The 15,291-nt window shown below is 48.5% G+C and overlaps 1 protein-coding gene across 1 annotated transcript in view; it reads left to right on the top strand.

Moving 5' to 3' along the window:
• The first annotated feature begins 1,474 nt into the window (after positions 1-1,474).
• LOC144685568 (noelin-like) overlaps positions 1,475-15,291 on the top strand; it is a 35,465-nt gene continuing 21,648 nt past the window's right edge. Inside the window, exons 1-2 of the mRNA XM_078550221.1 lie at positions 1,475-1,656; positions 14,319-14,468. Of these exons, the coding sequence (XP_078406347.1) occupies positions 1,507-1,656; positions 14,319-14,468 (300 nt within the window). The 5' untranslated portion in view covers positions 1,475-1,506. The remainder of the gene's footprint in view (positions 1,657-14,318; positions 14,469-15,291) is intronic.

The following is a 15,291-nucleotide window of genomic DNA, read 5'->3' as shown; positions in this document are numbered from 1 at the left end:
GCGAAAATAGCAAGCGGCTTTTGCATTTTTTTTGGAAACCTCATCCACGGGAGGTATGTGGTTTCTTAAAGCAAATAAAAATAAAATAAGTTTTACAATTGAATTAATAATATGTCCCTGTTCATGTGACACAATTACATCAGTGGAAATGTTTCATTACATTTTTATTTTCTTTACTATTTTTCCATGTGTCTTCATCTCCCTGAGCCAGCTCTGTGCCTCAGGGAGATGATGCAGTGCTCACTCACGCGTATTGGGAAGTTCACGCTCAGACAGCCCTCCCTCCCTCCCTCCCGCACAGGCAGCACTCAGCGCTGCCGCTTGTGTTTCACGCTGGGCGGGCCTTAATTAGCCCGCCAGTATGAAATCGCGATGCAGTGCCGATCGCAGGCGGCTTCCCAACTGCCCCAGCCCACCAAGGGCAAAATTCTGCCCATTGACTCTCACTGGAGTACGGCTCCCACACACACTGACTCTCACTGGGGTACGGGCCCCCCACACACTCTCACTGGGGTACGGGTCCTACACACTCTGACTCTCACTGGGGTACGGGTCCCACACACACTGACTCTCACTGGGGTACGGGTTCCACACACACTGACTCTCACTGGGGTACGGGTCCCATACACACTGACTCTCACTGGGATACGGGTCCCACACACACTGACTCTCACTGGGATACGGGTCCCACACACACTGACTCTCACTGGGGTACAGCTCCCACACACACTGACTCTCACTGGGATACGGGTCCCACACACACTGACTCTCACTGGGGTACGGGTCCCACACACACTGACTCTCACTGGGGTACAGGTCCCACACACACTGACTCTCACTGGGGTACAGGTCCCACACACACTGACTCTCACTGGGGTACAGGTCCCACACACACTGACTCTCACTGGGGTACTGGTCCCACACACACTGACTCTGTCTGGGGTACGGGTCCCACACACACTGACTCTGTCTGGGGTACGGGTCCCACACACACTGACTCTCACTGGGGTACGGGTCCCACACACACTGACTCTCACTGGGGTACGGGTCCCACACACACTGACTCTCACTGGGGTGCGGGTTTTACGCTCTCACTCTGAGTATTTAAAGTGTGATGTGGTTTTATTGCTATTTTCTAATTGACTGGGAGGTGGAATCTGTCTGAAAGCTGCAGGAAGCAGAGCGGAGAGTGAGTGAGATCTGTTGCACTGGGGTGGGGTTTGTTTTCCGGAGGTTGGACGGGGTGTGTCCCGGGACGGGATTTTGGGGCGGATTTAGACGGGGGCGGGTCCTGCGCAGCCGCCACTCCGCCCGCTTCCAGTTGGAGTCTGGGCGGCGGTGAAGGCGGCCGCTCCTGGTTGAAGAGCCCGCTCTCTCTCCCCGGCTGACATGTCCCGGTGCCGGTACGCCCCCTGCCCCCCGCCCCGCTGAGGCCGCTGCCCCCGCTCTGCGCCCCCCCTCGCCCCGGCCGGTTCCCCGCTATGAGAGAGCCGCAGTTTCCCCGCAATGACGGTGCCTTTACTGAAGATCGGAATTGTCCTCAGCACCATGGCCATGATCAGCAACTGGATGTCCCAGACTCTGCCCTCCCTGGTCGGACTCAACACCACCCGGCTCAGCGCGGCCAGCGCCGGCAGCCTGGACCGGAGCACCGGGGTAAGTGGGGTGGGGGAACGGGGGGGCTGAGGGGGGGGCAGTGTGGGGAGAGGGGTTGAGGGGGGGCAGTGTGGGGAGAGGGGTTGAGGGGGGAGAGGGGTGGGGGGGGCAGTGTGGGGAGAGGGGTCGGGGGGGGGCAGTGTGGGGAGAGGGGTGGGGGGGGCAGTGTGGGGAGAGGGGTTTGGGGGGCGCAGTGTGGGGAGAGGGGTCTGGGGGGCGCAGTGTGGGGAGAGGGGTCGGGGGGGCAGTGTGGGGAGATGGGTCGGGGGGGCGCAGTGTGGGGAGAGGGGTCGGGGGGGGGTGCAGTGTGGGGAGAGGGTTTGGGGGGGCAGTGTGGGGGAAGGGGAGGGTGAAGTGTGGGGGATGGTGGTGGGGAAGAGTGTGGGAGGTGATTGAAGAGTGTGGGGGCAGGGGGCAAGAGGGTGGCGGGCAGGGAGGGGAGAGCAGGGGGGAAGAATGTGGGGATCGACCGGGGTGGGGTGGGGTGGAGAGCATGGGGAGTTGGGGGAAGAAGAGCTTGGGGCGGGGAAGAGCGTGGGGAGTTGGGGGGGGTGAGAGCGTTGGGAGGGGGAGAGAGGGGGGAGATTGTGGAGAGTTGGGTGGGGGAGAGCGTGGTGATTTGGGCGGGGGGAGGGAGGGGAAGGGACTGGGCAGAAGAGCGTGGGGATTTGGGCGGGGGAAGGGGTTGGGGAGAAGAGCGTGGGGAGTTGGCGGGGAGGAAGAGCATGAAGAGTTGGGGAGGGGGCTGGGGGGAAGAGCGTGGGGTGGAAGTGGGTGGGTGGAGAGTGGAGGAGGGGGTAGACTCGGTGGGGTGGGGAGTTGTGGGGGGGCAAGAGCGTGGGGAGTTGCGGGAGGGTGAAGAGTGTGGGGAGGGGAAGAGCGTGGGGATTTGGGAAGGGGAAGAGCGTGGGGATTTGGGAAGGGGAAGAGCATTGGTGGGGGGAGGAGCGTGGGGATTTGGGAAGGGGAAGGGCATTGGTAGGGGGGAAGAGTGTGGGGATTTGGGAAGGGGTAGGGCATTGGTAGGGGGGAAGAGCGTGGGGAGTTGGGAAGGGGAAGGGCATTGGTAGGGGGGAAGAGCGTGGGGGGGTGGGGGGGGAAGAGTAAGGGAACGGGGCGGGGGGGATGAGCGTGGAGGAAGATTGTGGGTGGGGAAGTGGATGTGGGGGAGAGTGGGGAGTTGCTGGGGGGGGGTGAAGAGTGTGGGGAGTTGCTGGGGGGGGGGTGAAGAGTGTGGGGAGTTTCGGGGAGGGTGAAGAGTGTGGGGAGTTGCGGCGGGGTGAAGAGTGTGGGGAGTTGCAGGGAGGGTGAAGAGTGTGGGGAGTTGCGGGGGGGGTGAAGAGTGTGGGGAGTTGCGGGGGGGGTGAAGAGTGTGGGGAGTTGCGGGGGGGGTGAAGAGTGTGGGGAGTTGCGGGGGGGATGAAGAATGTGGGGAGTTGCGGCGGGGTGAAGAGTGTGGGGAGGGTGAAGAGTGTGGGGAGTTGCGGCGGGCAAGAGTCAGGGGTATGAGAGTGGGGGTTGCGGGGGGTGGGTGGTGGTGTTGGGGTGTGAGGAGCAAGGGTGAGAGTGGGGAGGTTGGGGTCGAGGGTGTGGGGCGTTTTGTGAGCGAGGGTGTGGGGCAATGTGTGATGGTGTGGGGGGGAGCTGGAGTGAGAGCATTTGGGGGAGCGGGAGAGACTGATGGCTGAAGCTGTTCAAGTGTGGGGAGCAAAAAGGAATGTAGTGGTAGTAAGGGATAGTATAGTGAGGGGAATTGACACTGTTCCCTGCAGCAAAGAGCGAGAGTCCAGACGACTTACTTTCCCTCCCGGTGCCAAAGTTCAGGACATCTGCTCAGGGCTAGAGTGGGAGCATCCAGTTGTCATGATCCATGTAGGTACCAATGACTTAGGTAGAACTAGTAAAGAGGTTCTGCAAAATCAGTATGAGGAGCTAGGTACCAAATTAAGAACCTCAAAGGTAATAATCTCTGGATTATTACCTGAGCCACGTGCAAATTGGCATAGGGCAAATAAGATTAGAGAGACGAATGCGTGGCTGAAAGACTGGTGTGGGAGAAGTGGGTTCCAGTTTGTGGGGCACTGGCATCAGTTCTGGGGAAAGTGGGGGCTGTAACGTTGGGACAGTTTACATCTGAACCGGGCTGGGACGTGTGTCCTCGCAAATCGCATAACTTGGGAAGTAGAGAGGGCTTTAAACTAAACAAGAGGGGTGAGGAATCTAGGTTGGGTAGAGGTAGCAATTCAAGGTGTAGAGTCAGGACAGGAGAGCAAAATAGTAATATGAGAAATGAGGGTCAGAGAATGGCAGGAAGGGACAGAGAGAAAAAACCTAAGAATATATCAACAGTCAAGACTAGATGTTACAGAGGTAACAAAAAGACAAAACTGAAGGCTCTCTATCTAAATGCACGTAGCATTCATAACAAAGTAAATGAATTGATGGCCCACATTGAAGTAAATAAATATGATCTGATAGCAATTACAGAGACATGACTGGAGGATGACAAAGATTGGGTCCTTAATATTGAAGGGTACAAGACATTCAAGAAGAATAGGAAGCTAGGTAAAGGTGGAGGGGTAGCACTGTTAATCAAAGTGGGCATTGGTGCATTAGTTAGAGATGATCTTGGTTCAGGAGATCAGGATGTAGAATCAGTTTGCGTGGAGGTGAGGATAGTAGGGGAAAATAGTCTAGTGAGCGTGATCTACAGGTTCCTAACAGTAGCCACAGTGTAGAACAAAATAATCAAGAGAAAATATTGTGTGCTTGTGATAAAGAGACAGCAATAATTATGGGTGATTTAAATCAATGCACAAACTGGAAAAATCAGTTTGGCAGTAGTAGCCTGGTTGAGAAGTTCTTAGATTGCCTTCAAGGTAGTTTCTTAGAGCAGCATGTTCTGGAACCAACCAGAGAGCAGGTTATATTAGATTTGGTACTGTGTAATGTGACGGGATTAATTAATGACCTCAGAGTAAAGACACCCCTAGGTAGCAGCGACCACAATATGATTGAATTTTACATCAAGTTTGAAAGGGAGAAGAGTGGGTCTAAGACTAGTATCTTAAACGTAAACTTAAATAAGGTCAACTATGTGGGGATGAAAGCTGAGCTAACTGAAGTGAACTGGGAAACTAGGCTAGAGGATAGATCAATAGAGAAGCAGTGGCAGATATTTAAGGGGATATTTCAGACTATTCAAATAAGTACATTCCTACCATAAAGAAGGATTCTAACGGGGGGGGACCCCACCATCCATGATTAACTAAAGTTAAGGAAAGCATCAAACATAAGGAAAAAGCATACAACTCCGCAAAGATGAATGGCAGGACAGATGATTGGGCAGAATATAAAGAACGGCAGAGAATGACTAAAAGGTTAATCAGGAGAAAGAAATTAGAGTATGAGAGGAAGCTAGCTAGAAATGTAAAAATGGATAGCAAGAGTTTCGACAGGTACTTAAAAAGAAAAAAAGTAAATAAAATGAGTGTTGGTCCTCTAGAGAGTGACAGTGGGAGTTAATAGTAGATAATCAGGAAATGGCGGAAGAAATGAACAAATATTTTGCTTCTGTGTTCACTGTAGAGGATACAAAAAACATTCCAGTAATAGCTGCAAATCAGGAGGTGAACTGCAGAATGAAACTTGGTGAAATTGAAATCACTAGGGAAATGGTGCTCCAAATTAATGGAGCTGCGGGCTGGCAAGTCTCCAGGTCCTGATGGACTACATCCTAGGGTCTTAAAAGAGGTGGCTAATGAGGTAGTCAATGCGCTGCTGTTAATTTTCCAAAATTCGCGAGGCTCTGGAAAGGTTCCATCAAATTGGAAAGTAGCAAATATAACCCCTAGTTAGCTAGACGTCTGTCATGGGGAAGCTATTAGAATCGATCATTAAGGAGGTTATAGCTTGGCACTTAGAAGAGCTCAAAGCAATTGGGAAGAGTCAGCATGGTTTTGTGAAAGGAAAATCATGTTTAACCAATTTATTGGAGATTTTTGAAGGGGTAACATGCGCAGTGGATAAAGGGCAGCCTGTAGACGTACTGTACTTGGATTTCCAGAAGGAATTTGATAAGCTGCCACATCAAAGATTATTACGGAAAATAAAAGCGCATGGTGTAGTGGGTAACATATTAGCACGGATAGAAGATTGGTTGCCTGGCAGAAAGCAGAGAGTATGCAAAAATGGATCTTTTTCTGATTGGTAGGATGTGATGAGTGGAGTCCCACAGGGGTCTGTACTGGGGCCTCAACTTTTTACGATTTACATCAATGACTTAGATGAGGGGAGTGAAGACATGGGAGCTAAATTTGCAATGACACAAAGATAGGAAAGAAAGTATGTTGTGAAGAGGACATGAGGTTGCAGATGGATATAGATAGGTTGAGTGAGTGGCGCAGGCAAAGATCTGGCAAATAGAGTTTAATGAGGGAAAATGTGAAGTTGTTCACTTTGGCAGGAAGAACAAAAAAGCAGAGTATTACTTAAATGGAGAATGGCTGCATAATTCTGAGGTGCAGAGGGATCTAGGTGTTCTAGTACATGAGTCACAAAAAGTTAGTATGCAGGTACAGCAAATAACTAAGAAGGTGAATGGAATGCTATCCTTTATTACAAGAGGGATTGAACATAAAAGTAAGGATGTTATGCTTCAGTTATACAGGGCATTGGTGAGACCACATCTCGAATACTGTGTGCAGTTTTGGTCTCCTTATTTAAGGAAGGATGTAAATGCATTGGAAGCGGTTCAGAGGAGGTTTATCAGATTGATACCTGGAATGAGTGGGTTGTCTTATGAGGAAAGGTTGGACAGACTGGGCTTGTTTCCACTGGAGTTTAGAAGAGTGAGGGGTGATTTGATTGAAGTATACAAGATCCTGAACGGCCTTGACAAGGTGGACGTGGAAAGGATGTTTCCTCTTGTGGGTGAGCCCAGAACTAGGGGGCACTGATTTAAAATTAGGGGTCGCTCTTTTAGGACAGAGATGAGGAGAAATCTTTTCTGAGGGTTGTGCGACTTTGGAATTCTTTGCCTCAGAAGATAGTGGAGGCGGGGTTATTGAATATTTTTAAGGCAGAGGTAGATAGATTCCTGTGAAGGAAGGGAATCAAAGATTATTGGGGTTAGATGAGAATGTGGAAGCAGAAACACAAGATCAGCCATGATCTGTTGAATGGCAGAGCAGGCTCGAGGGACTGAATGGTCTACTCCTGTTCCTATTTCTTATGTTCTTATGCTCTAGAAGAGGGGAAGAGAGAATGAAGCACAGAATGATCACACCACAGAAATAGGCCATTCAGCCCCATCATGTTCTGTGCTATCCCTCTGAAGGAGCTACTTAATCCCCATCCTCTGCCTTTCCCCCATAGCAAATTCTTCCTTTTCAGATAATGATCCAATTCTCTTTTGAATGCATTTCAGGGGACAGTGGGGGGTGAAAGCAAGGTGGTAGGAAGGGGAAGACTCTGCACTGTTGTGTCAGGGGAGGAATCAGCAGGGCCCAGGGTAGGGAATGGGAGGGGGACGAGTGGGGGGAAAAGGGGAGGGAAAGGGAGGGGTCAGGGTGGGCGTGTGAATGGGAGAGGCTCAGGAGGGAGAGCAGGGAATTAGGATGGGTATGGAGAGGGGAGGGTTCAGGATGGGTTGAGATGGTCAGAGTGGGGAGAGAGGTGAGGCTCGGGGTGGTGGAATAGGAGGGGTCAGGGTTGGGGGGAGAGAGGAGGGTGTCTGGGAGGGGAAGTGAATGGAAGAGGTCATGATGGGGGTGGGAATGGGTGGGGGGTTCAGGAGGGAAGGGAGAGGGGTCGGGAATAGGATGGCGCCACGGCAAAGGGCGTACAAGGAGACAGGTGACTACGCTGGAGTGAGACGTAGTCTGAGTGAGTAGCGAATTAGGTTCACATGGGAATTCGGTGCACGGGAGAGTGTGACGTACATAGGGATTATTCTAAGTTAATTAAGTGAGTAATTAAATTAAGTTAGCTAAATAACATAAATAACAATGTTGTGTTGCAGCTGTGGAATGTGGGAGCTTTTGGACACCAGGGTGATCCAGGACAAACACGTCTGCAGGAAGTGTAAGCAGCTTGAGGAATTCCGGATCAGGATTATTGATCTGGAAGCCAAATTGCAGGCACTGCACAATATTAAGGGAGGGGGAGAAATACCTGGACAATTTATTACAAAAAACGATCACATCTCTTAGAATAGGGTCGTCTGTTTTGGTCAACAGTGAAGGATAGGAGAATGTGACCATGGGTGAGGCAGGTAAAGGGACTGAGCAGACAGTGGTGAAGAAGCCTCAGGCTTTGCAGTTGCCAAATAGGTTTGAGATGCTCACAACCTGTGTGGATGAAAGTGAAGTCTGCAAGGTGGATGAGCAGGCTGGTCATGGCACTGTGGTACAGGAAGCCGTTCAAGCAGGGGGAGCAAAAAGGAATGTAGTGGTAGTAAGGGATAGTATAGTCTGGGGGATTGACACCGTTCTCTGCAGCAAAGAGCAAGAGTCTAGCCCAATTCCAGGGTTCAGGACATCTGCACAGGGCTGGAGAGGAACTTGCAGTGGGAGGGGGAGGATCCAGTCGTCCTGGTCCATGTAGGCACCAGCAACATAGGCAGGACAAGGAAGGAGGTTCTACATAGTCAGTATGAGAAGCTTGGTACCAAATTAAGAAGCTGGATTGTTACCTGAGCCACGTGAAAATTGGCATAGGGCAAATAAGATTAGAGATGAATGTGTGGCTGAAAGACTGGTGTTGGAGAAGTGGGTTCCAGTTCATGGGACACTGTCTCTGGTACTTGAGAAAGTGGGGGATGTACCATTGGGATGGTCTATACATGAACCGTGCTGGGACTTGTGTCCTCACAAATCGCACAACTAAGGAAGTAGAGAGGGCTTGAGTAGATGTGGCGAATCAAGGGGTAGATTCAAGGCCGGAGACCATAATAGTAATATGGGAAATGAGGGTCAGAGAATAGCAGGAAGAGACTTGGAGAGAAAACCTAAGAACTCACCCATAGTCAAGACTAGATGTTACAAAGATCACAAAAAGACAAAACTGAAGGCTCTGTATCTGAATGCATGTAGGGGAGGCGGTGCCATAGTGGTATTGCCATTGGATTAGGGAGCCGGTTTCGAATCCCACCATAGCAGATGTTGGAATTTGAATTCAATAAAAATCTGGAATAAAAAGCCTAATGATGACAATCGACAATAGTTTCGTGGTCGTAAAAACCCACCTGGTTCACGAATGTCCCATAGGGAAGGAAATCTGCCGTCCTTCCCTGGTCTGGCCTAAATGTGACTCCAGGCCCACAGCAATGCGGTTGATTCTTAATTGCCCTTGTTTAGAGGTCATTTAGGGTTGGGCAATAAATGCTGGCCTAGCCAGCGCCCCCCACATCCCGTGAACAAATAAAAAAACACAAAGCGCACGTTGAAGTAAACAAGTATGATCTGATAGCCATTGCGGAGACATGGCTGCAGGATGACAAGGATTGGGTCCTGAATATTGAGGGGACAATATGACATTCAAGAAGAATAGGAAGCTAGGTAAAGGTGGAGGGATAGCCCTGTTAATCAAAGATGGCATTGGTGTAATAGTTAGAAATGACTTTGGTTCAGGAGATCAGGATGTAGAATCAGTTTGAGTGGAATAGTAGGGGAAAGTCGTCACTAGTGGGAGTGGTCTACAGGCCTCCTAACTAATCATGATGGGGGACAAAGTATACAAGAAGAAATATTGGGTGCTTGTGATAAAGGGACAGCAATAATCATAGGTGATTTTAATCTACATATGGAAAAATCAGATTGCCAGTAGTAGCCTGGATGAGGGGTTCATAGAATGCTTTTGAGATAGTTTCTTAGAGCAGCATGTTCTGGAACCAACCAGAGAGCAGGTTATATTAGATTTGGTATTGTGTAATGTGACAGGATTAATTAATGGCCTCAGGGTGAAGACACTCCTAGGTAACAGTGACCACAATATGGTTAAATGTTACATCCAGTTTGAAAGGGAGAAGAGTGGGCCTAAGACTGGTATCTTAAACTTAAATAAGGTCAACTATGTGGGGATGAAAGCTGAGCTAGCTGAAGTGAACTGGGAAACTAGTCTAGGGGATAGATCAATAGAGAAGCAGTGGCAGACATTTAAGGGGAAACTTCAGAATGCACAGAATAAGTATATTCCTATTATAAAGAAAAAATTCTAAAGGAAGGACCCACCAACCGTGGTTAACTAAAGAAGTTAAGAAAGCATCAAACTTAGGGGAAAAGCATATAACTGTGCAAAGATGAGTGGCAGGACAGATCATTGTTCAGAATATAAAGAACAGCAGAGAATGGCTAAAAGGTTAATCGGGAGAAAGAAGTTAAAGTATGAGAGGAAGCTAGCTAGAAATGTAAAAACAGATAGGAAGAGTTTCTACAGGTATTTAAAAAGGAAAAGAGTAAGTAAACTGAATGTTGATCCTGTAAAGAGTGAGAATGCGGAGTTAATCGTAGATAATAAGGAAATGGGTGAAATGAACAAATATTTTGCTTCTGTCTTCACTATAGGGGATAGATACAAAAAAATTTCAGTAATAGCTGAAAATCAGAAGGTGGAAGGGAGAAGGAGAACTTGGTGAAATTATAATCATTAGGGAAGCGGTACTGAACAAACTGATGGAGCTGTGGGCTGACAAGTCTCCGGGTCCTGATGGACTTCATCCTAGGGTCTTAAAAGAGGTGGCTAATGAGGTAGTCGATGTGTTGGAGTTAAGTTTCCAAAGTTCACCATATTCTGGAAAGGTTCCATCAAACTGGAAAGTAGCAAATGTGACCCCTCTATTCAAGAAGAGAGGGAGATCGAAAACAGGAATCTATAGACCAGTTAGCTTGACGTCTGTCGTGGGGAAGTTATTAGAATCGATCATGAAGGATATTATAGCTGGGCACTTAGAAAAACTCAAGGTGATAGGGAAGAGTCAGCATGGTTTTGTGAAAGGGAAATCATGTTTAACCAATTTATTGGAGCTCTTTGAAGGAGTAACGTGCGCTTTGGATAAAGGGGAGCCTGTAGATGTGCTGTACTTGGATTTTCAGAAGGCATTTGATAGGGTGCCACATCAAAGGTTATTGCAGAAAATAAAAACTCATGGTATGGGGATAACATATTAGCATGGATACAAGATTGGCTGGCTGGCAGAAAACAGAGTATACACAATTGGGTCTTTACCTGATTGGCAGCATGTGACAAGTGAAGTCCCGCAGGAGCCTCAACTTTTTACAATTTATATCAATGACTGAAATGAGGGGAGTGAAAGCAAGGCAGCTAAATTTACAGATGACACAAAGGTAGGAAAGTATGTTGTGAAGAGGACATAAGGAGGTTGCAGGCAGATATAGATAGGTTGAGTGAGTAGGCAAGGATCTGGCAGATGGAGTTTAATGTGGGAAAATGTGAAGTTGTTCACTTTGGCAGGAAGAACAAAAAAGCAGAGGAGTACTTAAATGGAGAACAGCTGCATAATTCAGAGCTGCAGAGGGATCTAGGTGTTCTAGTACATGAGTCACAAAAAGTTAGTGTGCAGGTACAGCAAGTAATTAAGAAGGCTAATGGAATGCTATCCTTTATTACAAGAGGGATTGAACATAAAAGTAAGGATGTTATTCTTCAGTTACACAGGGCATTGGTGAGACCGCATCTCAAATACTGTGTGCAGCTTTGGTCTCCTTATTTAAGGAAGGATGTAAATGCATTGGAGGCGGTTCAGAGGAGGTTTACTAGATTGATATCTGGAATGAGTGAGTTGTCTTATGAGGAAAGGTTGGACAGACTGGGCTCGTTTCCACTGGAGCTATGCTTGATTGAAGTATATAAGATCCTGAACGGCCTTTACAAGGTGGACGTGGAAAAAATGTTTCCTCTTGTGGGTGAGTCCAGAACTAGGAGGCACTGATTTAAAATTAGGGGTCACCCTTTTAGGACAGAGATGAGGAGAATTTTTTTCTCTCAGAGGGTTGTGCAACTTTGGAACTAATCTGCCTCAGAAGGCGGTGGAGGCAGAGTCATTGAATATTTTTAAGGCAGAGTTAGATAGATTCTTACTAAGCAAGGGAATCAAAGGTTATCGGGTAGATGGAAATGTGGAAATCGAAACACAGATCAGCCATGATCTTATCGAATTGTGGTACAGGTTCAAGGGGCCGAATAGCCTGCTTCTGTTCCTATTTCGTATGTTCATACGTTTGTATGGTGGGAAGGGAATGGGTGGGGGTCCTGGTGGGGGAAATGGGATGGGGCTCGTGGGGGTGATGGGGTTGGGGCAAAGTGATGGGAGTCAGGGTGAGGGGGGTGGGACAGGGGCCAGGGTGGGGAGGGGGGGAATGGGACGGGGGTCAGGATGGGGAGGGGGGAAATGGGGTGGGGGTCAGGGCGGGGAGGGGGGAAATGGGGTGGGGGTCAGGGCGGGGATGGGGGGAATGGGACGGGAGTCAGGGCGGGGAGGGGGGAAATGGGGTGGGGGTCAGGGTTCAGGGGGGAAACTCTTTCGAGTTATCAACAGCCACAGATTGCAACTCTTTCGAGTACAATCACAGTTCTTGGTTTCCGGGAGTGGGACATGAACCCACAACCCAGGGTTCAGGGGGGAAATGGGACAGCGTTCGGGGGGATGTGAAGTGAGACTGACAGCAAGAAGCAGAGAGATTGGACATTGACACTGGCACTGCTGCTAATGCAGCAATACCTGTGAGAAACCCAGGCCCAATTCTCAGCTGTGAATCTTCTCTGTAAATCAGACTGTCTGTTGTCATTGGCACTTTTAAACCTTCAAACCTGAGGAGAATCGTTTGGTATATTAGACCAGCTCTAAACTGCCCCCGGAATAAGATGTAACATTATAAACAGCATATGTCTGTAACATTCCAGAGACAGGCCTGCATCCAATTACTGATCTCCGAGTCTCCAACAAAGCGGCAGCTTGGTCATTTCACCGGGAGGGGGAAAGTAAAGGGGAAGATGGAGGTAGAATGTGGGTGACAGTGTGTGAGTTAGAATTATGTAAGTTACACACAACAGAAACAGGCTATTCAGTCACTCAAGCATCCTTCCAACTTTCCTCAGCTCACCTTGTCACCATACCCTTCTATTCCTTTCTCACTCATTTGTTTAAGTATATCAATACTATTTGTCTCAGCCACTCCCTGTGGTAGCAAGTTCCACATTCTCACCATTCTCCAGGTAAAGAAGTTCCTCCTGAATTCCGATTGGATTTATTACTGACCATCACATATTGATGGCCCCTTAGTTATGTTCTTCCCCACAAGTGGATATACTCTATCTATTCTTACTGGAATCCTTCAGAATTTTAAAGATTCCTCATATCACATAATTACCTGAGACACCAAAACTCTGTCTATCCCAGCCTTAAATGTATTCAACGATGAAGCATCCACAGCCCTCTGGGGTAGAGAATTCACAACCCTTTGAGTAAAAAAATTCCCTTTCATCTCAGTCCTAAATGATCGGCCCCCTTATCCTGAGACTGAGCCCCCGTGTTTTAGATTCCCCGACCAGTGGAAACAATCTCCCAGCCTCCACCCTGTCAAACCCCTTCAGAATCTTGTAGGTTTCAACGAGATCGCCTCATTCTTCCAAACTCCAGAGAATATCGGCCCAATTTACTCAGCCTCTCATCGTAGGACAACCCCCTCATCCCAATTTGATTTCAGGACATGAGTTAAATTGAGTAGCAAAGTGTACGCGGCAGCTTGGTTAAATTCTGAGTGGTACTGTGTAGCTTAAATATGGATGTGGGTTAGATTTCCTTTGCGTTTTTTCCACTGGGAGTCTGTTGCAGTGGATTTGACAGAAAAACAGAACGAATAAAAAAGAATTGCTGATGGAAAAACCGAGATGGTTAGATGAGAGAGTGGGCAAGATCATTTATTTTAACTTTTTTTCAGGTTACATAACTTGTAAATTGTTCAGCCTCCTGGGTACTGCAATCTCATATTGTGCTTGTGCTGCGGGACACGGGCTCATAATGTCTGAATCTGCTGCATTCTTGATAAATCCTGTCTAGTGACAATTGCAGTTAGAAATTTCCTTAGCATTCGAACAACAGCTTTTGGAGCTTAGGCGGATAGGGGACATTGCAAAGCAACACTCAAAAAAAAAAAGCAGTGTTGGCAGGGCACAGCTCTGTGTTTCTCCTCAAGTTCCTCCTGAAGTTTGTTGCTCACACACATGGCTCCATTTCCCAATCATCTGGACGACAGGTTATTCAGCGCCTGCTACACATGGGGGCAGAGAGAGATACGCAGGTAGACAAATTCACATGTCCAGGCACACAGTCAGGTGGATAGAGTCAGACAGAGACGGACTGTGAAACTGTAACTCATTTGAAGCATGTGGTGCAGCAAGAAATCAAGGTGTCAGAGTTTACCTGGATGTATATTCTCTGGAGCTGGAATGCACCTGGTGTAGAATGTGCTCCTCTTCTACATTCAGTCTTTGTTTTATCCCGATAGGTTGTTTTATTGTATTAATTGGGTCTCCATCAAGGGTGGGACGGGTGCTTAAATCTCAGTTTGTTGCTCAATTTGTGCTATTCCTTTGTACCGAATTCTCTGCTCCTTCTGGCGATCTATATCCTCTTTCCTGCCCAGGTATTACCAGACAATGCTGAGGATGGCTGGCGTGTGTTCAGCTCTGCGCCGGACAGTGAAGGGAGGTGTATCTGCACCGTGGTGGCTCCCCAGCAGACTCTGTGCTCACGTGACGCCCGGACCAAGCAGCTGAGGCAGCTCCTGGAAAAGGTATGGCAGGTTCTGCAAAGAGTTAGGGACAAGCAGCGTGAGCCATCAGCTAGGGCTTTCTGTGCATGGAAACAGGAGGAACTCTCATGTGAAATATGGACCTGGGTAACAGACCACATAACAGGAGACACGTGGGAAACCTTCAAACTGCACCTGCACTCCAAAGCCCTTGAACATGTTGTTGCTTTCCCAAATCCATGCCCATCTTTCCCACAAATCCATTAGAATTTCTCCATCAGGGTTCCATTCTGGCCAAGTACTGAACAGCACTTGCCAATGTGTCCTATGTGACCATGATAGACTGTCCCTCCTTGTCCTTCTGTTTGCAGCCTTTGACACCGTTGACCACACCGCCCTCCTCCAATGCCTCTCCATTCCCAAAGAATCCTAGAGTAGTATAGTGCAGAAGGTGGCCATTTGGCCCATCAAGTCTGTGCTGGTTCTTTCAAAGGGAAACGCAGTTAGTTTCACTGGTCCAGCTGGGTGGAACTGCTCTCATCTAGTTCCATTCTTATTGATCTAATCGTAACCAGAGAATCTCCTGCAATGACCTCTCTTCCTGCTCCCACACTGTTACCTCTGGTGTCCTCCAAAGATCTATCTTGGCCCCTCCCATTTTGCACCTACATGTCACTCAGTGACATCATCTGAAAACACAGCGGCAGATTCCATGTACACGCTGACAACTCAGTGCTATCTGACCCCTTTGGATTCCTCCCTTGTCTCTGATTTGCTAGGCTGCTTGTCTGACATCCAATGTTGGATAAGCTGGAAGTTCCTCCAATTAAATATTGGGAAGAGTGCAGCTATTATCTTTGCCTTC

This window comes from Cetorhinus maximus, chromosome 10, assembly GCF_964194155.1.
Source record: "Cetorhinus maximus chromosome 10, sCetMax3.hap1.1, whole genome shotgun sequence".
NCBI classification, from domain to species: Eukaryota; Metazoa; Chordata; class Chondrichthyes; order Lamniformes; family Cetorhinidae; genus Cetorhinus; species Cetorhinus maximus.
Note: the sequence above shows the minus strand (reverse complement) of the source record. Positions and strands in the feature narration are given on the sequence as shown.